General features: G+C 51.9%; 1 protein-coding gene across 2 annotated transcripts in view; it reads right to left on the bottom strand.

The window, feature by feature from the left end:
• Nucleotides 1–12911, bottom strand: part of SFXN5 (sideroflexin 5) — an 86387-nt gene that overhangs the window by 21849 nt on the left and 51627 nt on the right. For both annotated transcript variants that reach the window (XM_048304990.1, XM_048304991.1), the window contains 3 exons: nt 11811–11901; nt 7583–7698; nt 5386–5471 (listed from right to left, as the gene is read on the bottom strand). In XM_048304990.1, coding sequence (XP_048160947.1) covers nt 5386–5471; nt 7583–7698; nt 11811–11901 — 293 coding nt within the window. The remainder of the gene's footprint in view (nt 1–5385; nt 5472–7582; nt 7699–11810; nt 11902–12911) is intronic.

Below are 12911 nucleotides of genomic sequence, written 5' to 3'. Positions count from 1 at the left end.
GGAAGGGACCTTAAAGCCCATCAGGGACAGCTCCCGCTGTCCCAGGGTGCACCCAGCCCTGTCCAGCCTGGCCTTGGGCACTGCCAGGGATCCAGGGGCAGCCCCAGCTGCTCTGGGCACCCTGTGCCAGGGCCTCCCACCCCCACAGCCAGGAATTCCTTCCCAAGGTCTGACCTAAACCTCCCCTCCCTCAGCTTGAGACCATCTCCCCTTGTCCTTTCACTCCCTGCTCTTGGGAAAAATCCCTCTCCAGCCCCCTTTAATATCAGTATTTTGTGGTGCCCAATTTTAAAAGCCAACACTTTTGGTCTATCTCATTGGCATAACTGATCCATGTTTCTCCCCTGACCTTTGGATGGCAAAGAAAAGGAAATTTTGCAACACTTCCCTCCTCTTCTTTCTCTTTTTCTTCAAGCTTTGCTCCTTCACTCCTTCAAACCCCCTAATGCCTCTTCCTGCTGCAGTTTCCCTTTACAAGTTTTGCTGAGAGGACACTGCAAGAGGCAGGAAGACGCTGGGAACGCTCAGGCTGAGTGCTGAGGGAGGCACCTCAGGCAGCCGAGCCCTGGGCTCCCGTCTCCCGGTGTCCGTAGGTACAAACACACAGAGACAGTACATCTGCTGCGCGGAGACAGAGTGTTGTAGCTCTTGTAAATACACCTCCATTCAACTTTCATCACATTGTTCATTAGTGGTTTAAATTTTGCATAATTTGGCAGCTGCCTCTGGCGTTTTTCAGGAGGTGCTGTAATTTATTCCATATGGAAGTCAGGCGCTGCACTCCGAAGGAGTTATCGGGTGCAGTGAACCAGGGCTGTATTTGTCGGGGAGGAGGTGTCAGATGCTAAACTAAACATGACAGGAGTGAACCCGAGTCTCCCAGCTGACAGATTCTGTGGGGTTTCTGTGGTGTTTGCTATAAACAGGTTCAGAGGCAGTGCAGACACCGCGAGACGCCGGCGCCGCCGCAGGGCACGGGGAGCGCCGGGGCTGGAGCTCGGGGGATCCCGAGGTATCCCAAACTCTTCGGAACACCCCTCTCATGTGCCAAGGAAGTTTGAGATGCCAGATCCCCATTCTGCCAGGTCTCTCTGCTCCGTTCCCGAGCTCTTCTCACTCATTTTGGGTCATTTTGGGAAATCTGAGCTCTACCAGTGACCAGCAGCTCTGCTGCCCCACCCAGCCAGGCCACCACTGTCCCCAGCCCGGAGCTCCAGCCCTGTGCCCATCCAGAGGACACAGCAGATGCAAAACGAGGGAGGTTGGGGGATTTTTGTGCTTGATTGACACCATTAAAGGAGCAGTTTCTGTGTTTACTCCGGGAACAGCCCCAGCAGTTGAAGGTGTCACTGCTGGCAGCTGCTGAGCCCAAACAAACTTCACCGAGGGCTCAGCCGGATGGGGACTTCGGAGGAAAAGCACCTGTGGGAACACCCTGCGCTCACTGACAGGGGAATATCTCCAGGAAAAGTCCATGGACACCAGGGCCAGGAGGGCCTCCTGCCCCAGCCACAGCTCTGCAGTGACAAACACGGTTCAGGCTGAAGAAAATGCCCTTCCAGCACCACAAACCACTGGCTGAGCACTGGCCAGCCCCCAGGAAAATCCATTTTTCCTGGTGCCACTGATTTAGCTCAGCCAGAGCAGCTCAGCAGTGTTGATCCAGCCTGGGAGCACTCAGATTTTATGGGATTTACAGGAAAACAGGCCTAGGAACTGCTGCTTAAGGAAGATTGGAGATGAGGAAGAGCAGAAATGCTCCTCTCCCATGGACACAACTGTTCTGCTCCCGTTTCTCCCTCAGCTCCTGCCCATCGCCAGCAGTTCCAGCTTTGCCTCTTCACAAACACTGCCCAGCCAGCTCCAAGCCCTTCTCCAGTGTATCCTGACATTCCCGAGCTCTTGGAACCTTCTCAGCCCTGCTCTGTGCTTCAGACCCTCTGAAAGGTCTTCTCTGAGGGGCACAGAGCAGGTTTAAGGATGTAAGAAGAGCTCAGGTTCTTCAGTCTCCACTCAGAGATCCCCCAAAGCAGATGCTGGTGATGGACTGAGCTTCTCCAACTCTTGGCCAGGCCACAGGAGCCAAAAATTTGGGCAGTCCCACCACAGAGCTCAGACTGAGGCTGCACTTAGACCTGGAGTGTCCCACACAAACCAGCTGCAGGACGGGCTGCAGCTCTGCAAGGAGCAGGGGCCTTGGATGGTGGCTGGGAGCAAACAGCTCCACTTCCCAGATTTCACTGTAATAACCAAACAAAGGAGTGTCTGAATAAAGGGAAATAGGGATGAAGAGCCCAACTTCCTGCAGTGGAAGCAGCTGTCCCCACACCTGTGTGACACGGGGGCACCAAAGAATTCCCACTGTCAGCTCTGTGCCACGGAAGAGCCGCCCTCATCCCACAGACATGGCCAAACCAATATTTTTCCGCGTTAAAGTTGCCAGCACAGATATTATTTATAAAACTTCAATGAGAATACATCTGCACAAAATAACTGACACCGTGTTCCCTGCATGGCATATGCAGGCTGAAAATAAACATTGATTCTATATGTTCCCTGCTCCAACAGAGCGTCCAAGCAGCAGGAAATGCATGAAACATGGGGAAAGAATGGGAGCGCGGCAGTGGGAGGGAACATGGAATTACTTGGAGAGCAGGGAAGGCGGCCCCGGGAGTTAAAATACACAGCAGGCAGAGAGACGAGAGGAGCCAAGAGAGCTGAAAAAAATGGCACAAGAGACGGGAGAGGCAGCTGGGGGAGTTAAAACATGCAGATGGAGAGATGGCTGGGAGAGAGGAAAGACCTGGATCCGAGCGGAGAGACGCGACCGGGAACTGGCCACTTAAAATAAACTTTGGGAGGAACGAGGCAGGGAGAATTCCTGGGATCTGAAACCGCTGCTGGGAGCAGGGGCTGGCTCCTGGAGGGGTGGGAGTCCCACCCAGCTGAGCTCCATCACCCACCTGGGACCATACCAGGCATGGGAATTGTCCCCTCCTTCCCACATCCCAAATGCCATTGGAAGAGCCATCCCCTCCTTCCTCAAAATCCCAAATGCAAATGACTTGGAGGAATCATCCCCTCCTTCCCACAATCCCAGAGGCAAATCCATTGGAGGAATCATCCCCTCCTTCCCACAATCCCAGATGCAAATCCATTGGAGGAATCATCCCCTCCTTCCCACAATCCCAGATGCAAATCCATTGGAGGAATCATCCCTTCCTTCCCACAATCCCAGAGGCAAATCCATTGGAGGAATCATCCCCTCCTTCCCACAATCCCAGAGGCAAATCCATTGGAGGAATCATCCCCTCCTTCCCGTATCCCAAATGTAAATCCATCAGAGGATCCAGGCTGTGACTCCTCATTCCAGCTCTCCAGCCTCCAAATAATGAGTAACATGTTCGTCCTTCCCATTTATAGCCCCTGTAGGGATCTCCATAAATAAATGGATAATGCCTGTCTGGATCTCACCCCCATTAAAAACACCCTCCTGCAACTCAAATCCTACTAAATTCAACAAGTTACACTTTTCCCAAATGCTCCAAAGCTTTTTTTCCCCCAAATGAGCTTTCACCTCTGCCTGAAGCCTTTGGGAATCAGTTCTAAGATCTGTGAGTTGACTTCAGATCCCTCCCCGTGTCCCAAGGGTGCTCCAGAGGTGCCACCACCTGCGGCAGCGTGGCCAAGCCACACCTCAGTCCCCATCCCGGCTGTTTCCCACTGCCAGCCTTCCAGGAATCCAAGGATATTTGATGGCAAAGGAAGCAGGCACAAAGCTCCGGGGAGAATTCAGGCAGGCAAAAGCAGGGCCTGGGTATTTTTGTACCCACAGAGTTTCGTGGCTGTGAGAAGGAAAATTTTCTCTCCCAAACGTGAATGAAGTCTTTCAATCAGTTAAAATGATGATTTTTTTTTGAGGGCAATCTCCTGTAAATGTACAGGTAAGATCAGTTTTAGTAAGGCCTGCACTGAGCACAGGTGCATTTAGCAGAACTCACATCAGCCCAAGGATTTATGATGCCCCCAAGGACAAAGAAATGATTTATTGGTGTTACTTTGCTCCAAAGGATGGAGCAAATTTCACCATCGGTTTTGCTTTGCCCCCAGGTGCCAATCTGATTTTACTGTCAGGTTCATTGCAGCTTGGGGATGCCCCAGGACAGGCCCTCAGCGTGTCCTGCTGGAGACAAACATTTCAAATAACAAATTGATAACTCAGAGAGGAGTTTTTTACAAATTTCTCTGAATTTTTGGCACATGGAGGATTTGATCTGTGGATACCCAGCAAAGGTCCTCTGAAGCAATGAAATCATTTGTCCCATTTGGGTGTTGATCTTTTTTGGGATGGTGAAATGGGAACCAGTTAAAGCAGTGGGAACACACAAAACCACCTCGGTGCCCAGCCTCAGTTCCTACACATAACCCAGAGTAAGCCCCGAGTAAATTACTCCAGAATAAGTTACTCCAGAGTCAGCAACTCCAGAGTAAGGCACAGTCACTCCCAAGCACATTCCCAGCAGATCCCACAGGGAAATCACGGCTTGGGGACCGTGTGGGTGACAAAAGGAGCAGGGAAGAGGCTGCAGAGATTTTGTTCAGGAGGAGAATGAACAAAAACTCAAACATTTTGCACAAAATTAGGGGGGTGGAATCTGCTCCTCATTGGAATTAGATGGTCTTTAAGGTCTCTTCCTACCCAAACAATTCCATGATTCCATGGCCACCTCTGGCTGGACACCAGCCGAGACCTTTTAACCTCTGCCGTTTGCTAAGTGGAGAACTGCAAGTCACGGACAGTTTTCCACTGACTCCAGAGGGTTTTGTCTCCCACTGACCTTGCACAATGGGTTACTCAAACTGCTGGGGTGTCAGGGATGAGTCAAAATAACCATGTCAATATCAAACTTCAACAGGCTGGACATTGCTCCAAAACGATGGAATGTGGCAATTTAATAAGCAAAAAAATGGATTTGGTGGATGAAATTTGAGGGGGGACCTTGTGGCTCTGCACAAGTCCCTGACAGGAGGGGCAGCCGGGGGGGTCGGGCTCTGCTGGCAGGGAACCGGGACAGGAGGAGAGGGAACAGCACCAGGGAGGGTTTAGGTTGGATTTGGGGAAAATTCCTTCACAGAAAGGGTTGTTAAGCATTGGAAGGAGCTGCCCAGGGGTGGAGTCCCCATCCCTGCAGGGATTTCAAAGCCCTGTGGATGTGGCCCTTGGGGACACAGGGCAGCGGTGGCGGTGCTGGGGGTGGTTGGACTCGATGACCTTGGAGGACCTTTCCAACCTGAAGCATTCCATGATTCCATAAAATATCAATGCCAACACCCACTGAGGACCTCTCCCCTCGGGAATCCCCCTTTCCCTCCGGCAGCACTCACTTCTCCAGCACGGACATGATGATCGGAGGTAGAACCAGTATAGGCATGGGCAGGACCACCCTGGTCAGGGCTGTTTCCAGCAGGGCCTGTGGAGCAAACACAAACAAACACATCCAGACATCCCAAACAAACCCAGAATGGACCTGCTGGGCTCAGGAACGGCTCTGCTGGGCTACTTACGGGAATGAAGGGATCAGTGGGCACTTCCAGCTTGGCCAGGAGCTGTTTGGTCACAACATTCCGGGTCACAAACCCAGCAGAACAAACAGAGACACCCAAGAGCTTCCCTGATTCCACCTGATGCGACCAAAAGTGTCCAAACACCCCGGCACAATCCCACACACACCTGCCAGGGCTGCCTGCAGGGAGGAAGGGAGGTGGGACAGCTGCCTGCAGATGTTGTAGGGGAAATGTTGTAGGGGAGATGTAGAGGGGGAAATAGAGGGGAGATGTTGTAGGGGAAGTGCTGGAGGGAAGATGTTGTAGGAGAGATGTTGTAAGGGAAATGTCGTAGAGGAAATGTAGGGGAAGTGTCGGAGGGGAAATGGAGGGGAGATGATGTAGGGGAGACGTTGTAGGGGAAATATCCCAACAGGGGCTGAGCAGCAGCTTCGACCCTTCCTCCCTGAGCTGAGTGTTGATTTCAGCTCCGTGCTCGGGGAGTGCAGCCCCTCACTGCTGCTCCAGGGACTGCTTTTAACCCCTGCTGGCTCCTTGCAGGGCACTGTGACCCACGGGGCTCTCCTCTCCCAGGAAAACCCCAACCACGGAGCTGCAGTTGTCCCTCCATTGATCCTTCCCTCCTGGCCAGACTCACCAGAAGGAGCCAACAGAGCAGCAGGATCTGGATTTATTGAGGCCCAGGGATCTTGCAGGGCCTAAAGGGGCTCCAGGAGAGCTGCAGAGGGACTGGGGCCAAGGCCTGGAGGGCCAGGAGGCAGGGAATGGCTTCCCAGTGGGAAAGGGGAGCTTGGGCTGGGATGTTGGGAAGGAATTGCTGGCTGGGAGGGGGGGGAGGGGCTGGGCTGGAATTGCCAGAGCAGCTGGGGCTGCCCCTGGATCCCTGGGAATGTCCAAGGCCAGGCTGGACACTGAGGCTTGGAGCACCCTGGGATGGTGGGAGGTGTTCCTGCCATGGCACTGGATGGGCTTTGAGGTCCCTTCCCACCCAAACCATACCAGGATTTTATGTCACAGGGATTTTATGTCCCATCACAACAAACCCCCAGAGAGGGACAGAGGGGTCACACTGAGGATCTGCCACATTTTACATGACAAAAACCAGGATTAACCCGTCCAGGAAGAAGCACTGGGATTGGGTGGCAGCTGAGCAGAAGTTCCCAGAACTCCCAAATTTTCCGTTTCAGCTCCACCTTCACTTTTAATCTTTATTTTCTCTTCCAACCATCAGGATGGAGAGGGGAAAGCAGGTCCTGGAGCCAGCTAATGGAATTGAGGAAAACTGGCTCCAAGAAGTGTCTCGGAGCACTTCAACAGATTGTTTGAATCCCCCTGTTAAACAACAATATGGAGAGGCATTAGAGATCCCCCAGCTCCTGCCGAGGACTGCAGAGCCGTGCATTAATTGCTGTCTCTGGAGTGCCTCAGGAGCCTTGGACAGAAGGAGGGAGGGAAATGCCAGCATTATATTATTAACTCCTGTGCCTGGGCGTGTGCTGGGTACAGCTCCACGTCTCACTGAGAGCCCACTTGGAAACAACAGCTCAGGAGGATGCTCAGGAGGCAGAACTGCTCCGAGGGGTGGAGAGGGAACAGCTCCAGGCACGGAGTGGGTCCTGGGGAAAGCAAACCAGGTGTTAACAAGGGTAAAAACACCTGGCTGCCCTCACCCAGCTTCGGGTGGCAGCTTTTAATGCAGGTTTGGCAGGGGAAGGGGTGAAAACTGCTCAGCTCAGAGCCTGAGCCCTCCTCGTCTGGGAAAAGGTGTGAGGGATCTCTGCTGGGTACTCCACAAGGAACTCCTGTGGAAGCACCAGGCACAGGATCTCCCCAGGGTCAATCTGAGCCCCTTGAAATCTTCAAGGCCAGTCCCCAAATTTCCCCACACGACACAAGTCCTCTGGAATGCTGCTCTCCTCCATTCCCAGCTCTTTAAGCCATGGATTCCAGCGGCTGTGGGGTGTGCTGAGCCTGGAATCAGCTGTGCCCCAGCTCACCCAACCCCTCGGGCACTCACGTGTTTGGCAGCAACTCTGGAAGAGCCGACGATGTTCCCATTGTTGTCCAGCACATCGATTCCTTCTTCCAGCTCCGTGTGCCTCATCAGGACAACGTTGCAGATGTTGGCACTGGCTGAGGAGGAGAAAGGCAGGAGGATCAGCCCTGGTCAGTCCCCACCAGCAGCTTCTGTGTGTCCTGCCAGCCCTCCAGATTTCCTTCCCTCAGTCTGCTGAGGGGCTTCCCTGAGCTGCTCTGATCCCAAAAAAAAAAGAGATGGGATTCTCAAGGAGAGTAATAACCAATTTTTTCTTTTTCCTCTGGGAGAATAAGGGCAAATAGGACAACTGGAAGGTCCAGTGCAAGGTGTCCCTGCCTGTGGCTGGAACTAGATGGTCTTTCGGGTCCCTTCCAGCCCAAATCATTCCATGATTTCACACATTTTAGGGGAAAAACGGCTCCGTGCACCAGGACCTTTCTGACCCCCACTCCTTGCCCAGCCTGTGGCTTTTGAGGCCTTGAGGTGACCCCAAATTCTGTCTCTCAAATCTGATCAGGAGCTGGGGTTGAGCACCCCCCTCCAGCGTGCAGCCCCTCTCCGGGGCTCAGGCACTTCCCAACTTCTCCCAAAGAAGAGCTGCTAATTCCCACAGAACTTTTGGGCTGATCAAGTGGCATTTTCCAGCACCCCCCACACCACATTTCCCTGCAAACTTTCCACCCAGAACTGAGACAAACCCACTGTTGCTGCAAGCACCAAGTGCCTTCCAAAAATGTGTTTCTGCACGGCTTGATGGGTTAATATTCGCTAATTAATCTCAATTCATGTCATATAACAAATGTCTAATTTTTTGAGGGTGGTGGGTGGGTGAGCCCTCTCCGAAGGCAGCTCTGTGCAATCAAGGATGATTTGTGGTGACAAATGCTCCTTCCACTCGAGAGGGAGAGGAACACACACACACGCACACTCTGTCTCTCTCTTTAATATTCCAACTACCAGACCACTCTTCCCATCTATCAAAATATCTGTGTTCCCAACCCTTCAGTTCCTGAATCCCAGATCAAAAACAAAACAGGCCTTTCATTTAAAGAAACTTTAGCCCCTGGGTTTTTTTTCGTTTTTAACACTCTCATGCCCCGTCCTTCTCGTTGTCAATCACAACTGAGCAGATAAAAACCCCCCAACGGAGCTGCTTTGGCCAAGGGTGCCCTGGCACAGAGTTCCTGACAGAGCCAGGATGGGGTGTCCAGACCTGGCGCTCCCAAGATGCTTTTCCAAGGCTCTGGATTCCCTGACCTGGTCCCAAACCCAAAAGCTGCTTCCAGCCCGTTCGTCTGAGACGAGCGACTCACGTAACCGCTCCCCTTCTGCTTTCTGAGGAAGCAGAAAGTGCTGCTAATTATGGCTAAACTTGGATTTTATGGACGTCTCAAATGCACGGGGAGGGGTGAGAAATAAATAAATATATGTGCAGACAAAGTGATCTGCAGGATCCGGGAAGAAATTGTGATAATATGGCCTGGAAACTGCGGCTGTGAAAACACTCTGAGGCACACTGGAACCTGGGCTCAGGCTCCAAACCAAGCCACCACCCCACTCCTGGGGGTTTGTAGATATTTTTTCTATCCCAGCGTGCTCTCCACGCTCTAAATCTGTCCTTGGGCATCACCTAAACACAACAACTTTAACACCACACACACAAAAAAGCCCAAGGAGAAGAAATCCTTCCTTCCTCTCCCTTCTCTCCAATGAAAATCTTTCTATCTGCTGTAATTTCCTTCAGATCAGGTTTGGGGTGCAATTTCGGGGATTTTGTGAGAGTTCTTTCAGCCACGCACACCTCCAGTATAAGGCAGACCCTCACCAGTGACACCCTGACCCTGGGGACAGCCGTTCACACCCAGTTCTTGGGAAGAAAAGGGTGAATTGGGTTCCTTGCATTCCCTGGGCACCGAGATCCTTCCCCTCCTCATCTCCGAGAAAGGATCCAGCCCCTCCTTGCTCAAATTCAGGCTCCAAGACCCTCCTTGCCTTTTCCTGCTCTTTCCACGGAATCCCTTCACCCCCAGAGGATGCTCCACCACCAATCCCAAACTCCTTTTCCAGCAGGGCAGCCTCTGGCCCTGCAGAGCCTTGGCCACCTCCAGGAGCTGCCACCTGGGTTGGTTTCCTGCACCCAACCCCTGGACCTGGGTGGGATTTTTTTGGACAATTTGGGATTTTCAGCTACTACAAATTAACTTTGGAGGAGGGTGAGGGCATGGCCTGACCCAGCACTGCTCCTGCTGAATGTGTCCTCCAGGCAGAACTTCTGCAGGTGGGAGTTCACTGAGTGTGCAAACACAACCTCAACATGACCTGGGGATGACACACCCCGTGCACAGCATCCCTGAGGGCACCACGACCTTTCCCAGCACCCATCCCAGCTTCCCAAAGCTCCACAGAGTCCTTATGAACATCCCTGCTGGGAGTTTGGGCTGCCTTCCACCCCAGCAGCAGCTGCCCCTCTCCCCTGGTAACTCGGGATCAGACTCTCAAGCTTGGATGTCCCTCCAGTTTCCCAGCTGCCTCCAACCAGCACAGCTCTGGAGGTCAGTGGAGAGGGAGGCAAGGAAGGGATGGGGACAACTCCTTAATTTCACAGAATCATGGAATCTTTAAGGCTGGAGAAGACCTCAAAGATCATCAAGTCCAACCATCAGCCAGCACTGCCAGATCCACCACTAAACCCCATCCCTGAGCACCATGTCCATGGGTTTTTTGGAGCAAGAGCTTTACCCCAGTGTCGGGCTTTTCATGCAGAAAAGGAGAACTTCTGCCTTTTTGCTGGGGGCTGGAGGCTCAAAAGGAACTGGGAGATGCATCTTTAACTAAAGGGTTTGTCCAGGTCTGCAAACCACAAACCAGCAATTAGTGGGAGGATCCCTGATCATAACGAAGCATGACAAATAAAATATTAGCTGGAGAATTAATTACAGGCTAAACAAATTAATTATGGGTCCTCAATCAATGCCAACACAAACACCTTGGTGTGGAAATAGATCAACCCTGCAGCAAGGATTTCCTGTGTGTCTTTGACTCAAACCCCACCTCAGAGCTGCCTCCCAGGGCTTGAACTCATTCCTCATGCTGTCCTGGTTATAAAAACCCAAGGAAAGCTGAATCCCTCAAAAATACATCCCAGAAAAGTCCCAGGAAAACAACAACAATGTCCACAGATCCCTTATGTACAAGCAAAGTGCTCAGTGCAACCCCCAGACCACAATCCCCATCACTGCTGCTCTGCAGACAGGGACAGCAGCTGCCTTCCTGGCAGAAAAGAGGGGGAAAAATCCATCAGCCTGGGAATTGAGGGCTGGGGGGACACAACAACCAGTTCCCTGTTAAAAAAGGAGCAGAAAGACCAGAGGAACAGAGAGCAGCAGACAGGTAAAGGGGCTCAGCAGCCTCGAGCGAAGCTCTGAGGATGTGGCACTTGCACGGCAAAGGAAAAAGCTGAAAGGAAAATTCGGCATTAAACAGCTGGAAAGGGACCTGGAACAGGGAGCAAACCCCATTCTTTAGTGATTTCCTCTATCCTTGGGCAATCTTTGCCCCATCTTTATAAATGAATAAGCTTATACAGAAAATTACCCCAAAGCCACTGGGGACTTCTCCAGGGCTAAAATAACTCAGCATCTGCTGAAGGTTGTAACCACAGGGCCCAGCAAAGGCTGAGCCCAGGGCGTCCCTTCCCTCAAACACTGGGCTGATAAAACACCAATAAAATGCTCCACCAAGCCAGGAGCAGCCTCAGTTCTGCACACACTTGGGGCTGCTTTTAACCAGTGGCTCTCAGAAATCGGTGCATTCACAGCAGAACCATTTCTTTGCATTTTAGTGTAAAATAACCACAGTGCTGCTGCTTATTTGAAGATTTGGGCAGTTCAGCCCAGATCTTTCGAATGAAATGCACTCAGATCGGGATGGTCACGGACCAGTCAGTGCTGATCACTTTTGAAGCTGCTTCAGAGTGGGAAGTGCAGCTGAAAAGCCTCAGGGGCTGCCTCCGCCAGCAGCTTTGCAGCATTTTTCTGCCAAAATTCTGCTTTGCAGAGTTCCACCCCTGCCTGCCCCAGCTCAGGGACCACCACCACTGAGGGCACACGAGCAGGAAGGCAGGAGCTGTGTCCATCCCAGTGGCTTCTGGCCACCTGCAGGTTTGCAGCCACCACTCAGAACATAAAGGAAAGGAGTTTGTCCTTACCGACAGCAGGGAACGGCACAAACCTCTGGATCAGGAGCCGAGTGGCCGGGGTAAACTTGTTTGCTCTCTGGATCAGAACATTAAGGCCCACCTTGGAGTGGAGAAAAACAAACCAGAGAAGCAGAAGCTTAATGACCAGGAGCAGGGCAGGTGGCACAGTTTGGGGTCTCTCCCCATGGAGAAGCGTTTGAGAATTAACCTCTCCCCCACTGCAGGGTTTGGCTGTGTTGGGCTCAAACCTTTAGTCAACAAAGGGTTAAATCCAATTGCTGAGCTTAAAACACGGGCTGAACCTAACCTTTGGGCTTAAATGAAGAGTTGAACCCAACTCGTGGGTTTATATGAAGGGCTGACCCCAACTGTTGGACTGAACCCAACCATTGGGTTGAAGTGAAGGATTGAACCCAGCCCTTGGGTTTATAGGAAGGGTCCAACCCAACAGCTGGGTTTATCCAAAGTGTTAAACCCAAGCATTGGATTGAACCAAACCATGGGGTTTAAAGGAAGGGTTGAACCCAACTGTTGGGTTTAAATTAAGGACTGAACCCAACCCTTGGGTTTATAAGACGGGTCGAACCCATCACTGGGTTTAAATCAAGGACTGAACCCAACCCTTGGGTTTGCACAAAGTGTTGAACCCAGCTGTTGGATTGCACCAAACCATGGGGTTTAAATTGAGGATTGAAGCCAGCTGGTGGGTTTATATGAAGGGTTGAACCCAACCGTTGGGTTCAAACCCTTTCCAGCTAAAAGCCAAGCCAGAAACCACTGCAACACCATCCAGTCCTCCTGGAAATGCCCTTGGCTGCATTTTGGCGCCGTTCACCAACATTTTCCCTATCCAGCACAAAATCCTTGGGACTGGCAGTCTTCACCTGGCCAGGAAAAAGCCAAATTTCAGTGGTGGTGGTGGCCCAACACAATGAATTCCTTCTCCAAGGGTCTGCACTACACAACCCAATCCAGTGCCAGCACTTGGGCTGTGAAGTTTATAACCATGGATTGATTTTTGTTGCCTCGTCCAACCCTTGACTAAAGCAGAGCTCTCCATAGTTTTTCATGGATCTGAGTCATTGTGGATGTTTACAGGAACAGCACAGA

Source organism: Corvus hawaiiensis, chromosome 5 (genome assembly GCF_020740725.1).
Source record: "Corvus hawaiiensis isolate bCorHaw1 chromosome 5, bCorHaw1.pri.cur, whole genome shotgun sequence".
Lineage (NCBI taxonomy): Eukaryota > Metazoa > Chordata > Aves > Passeriformes > Corvidae > Corvus > Corvus hawaiiensis.
This window is presented reverse-complemented; position numbering and strand designations above follow the sequence as displayed.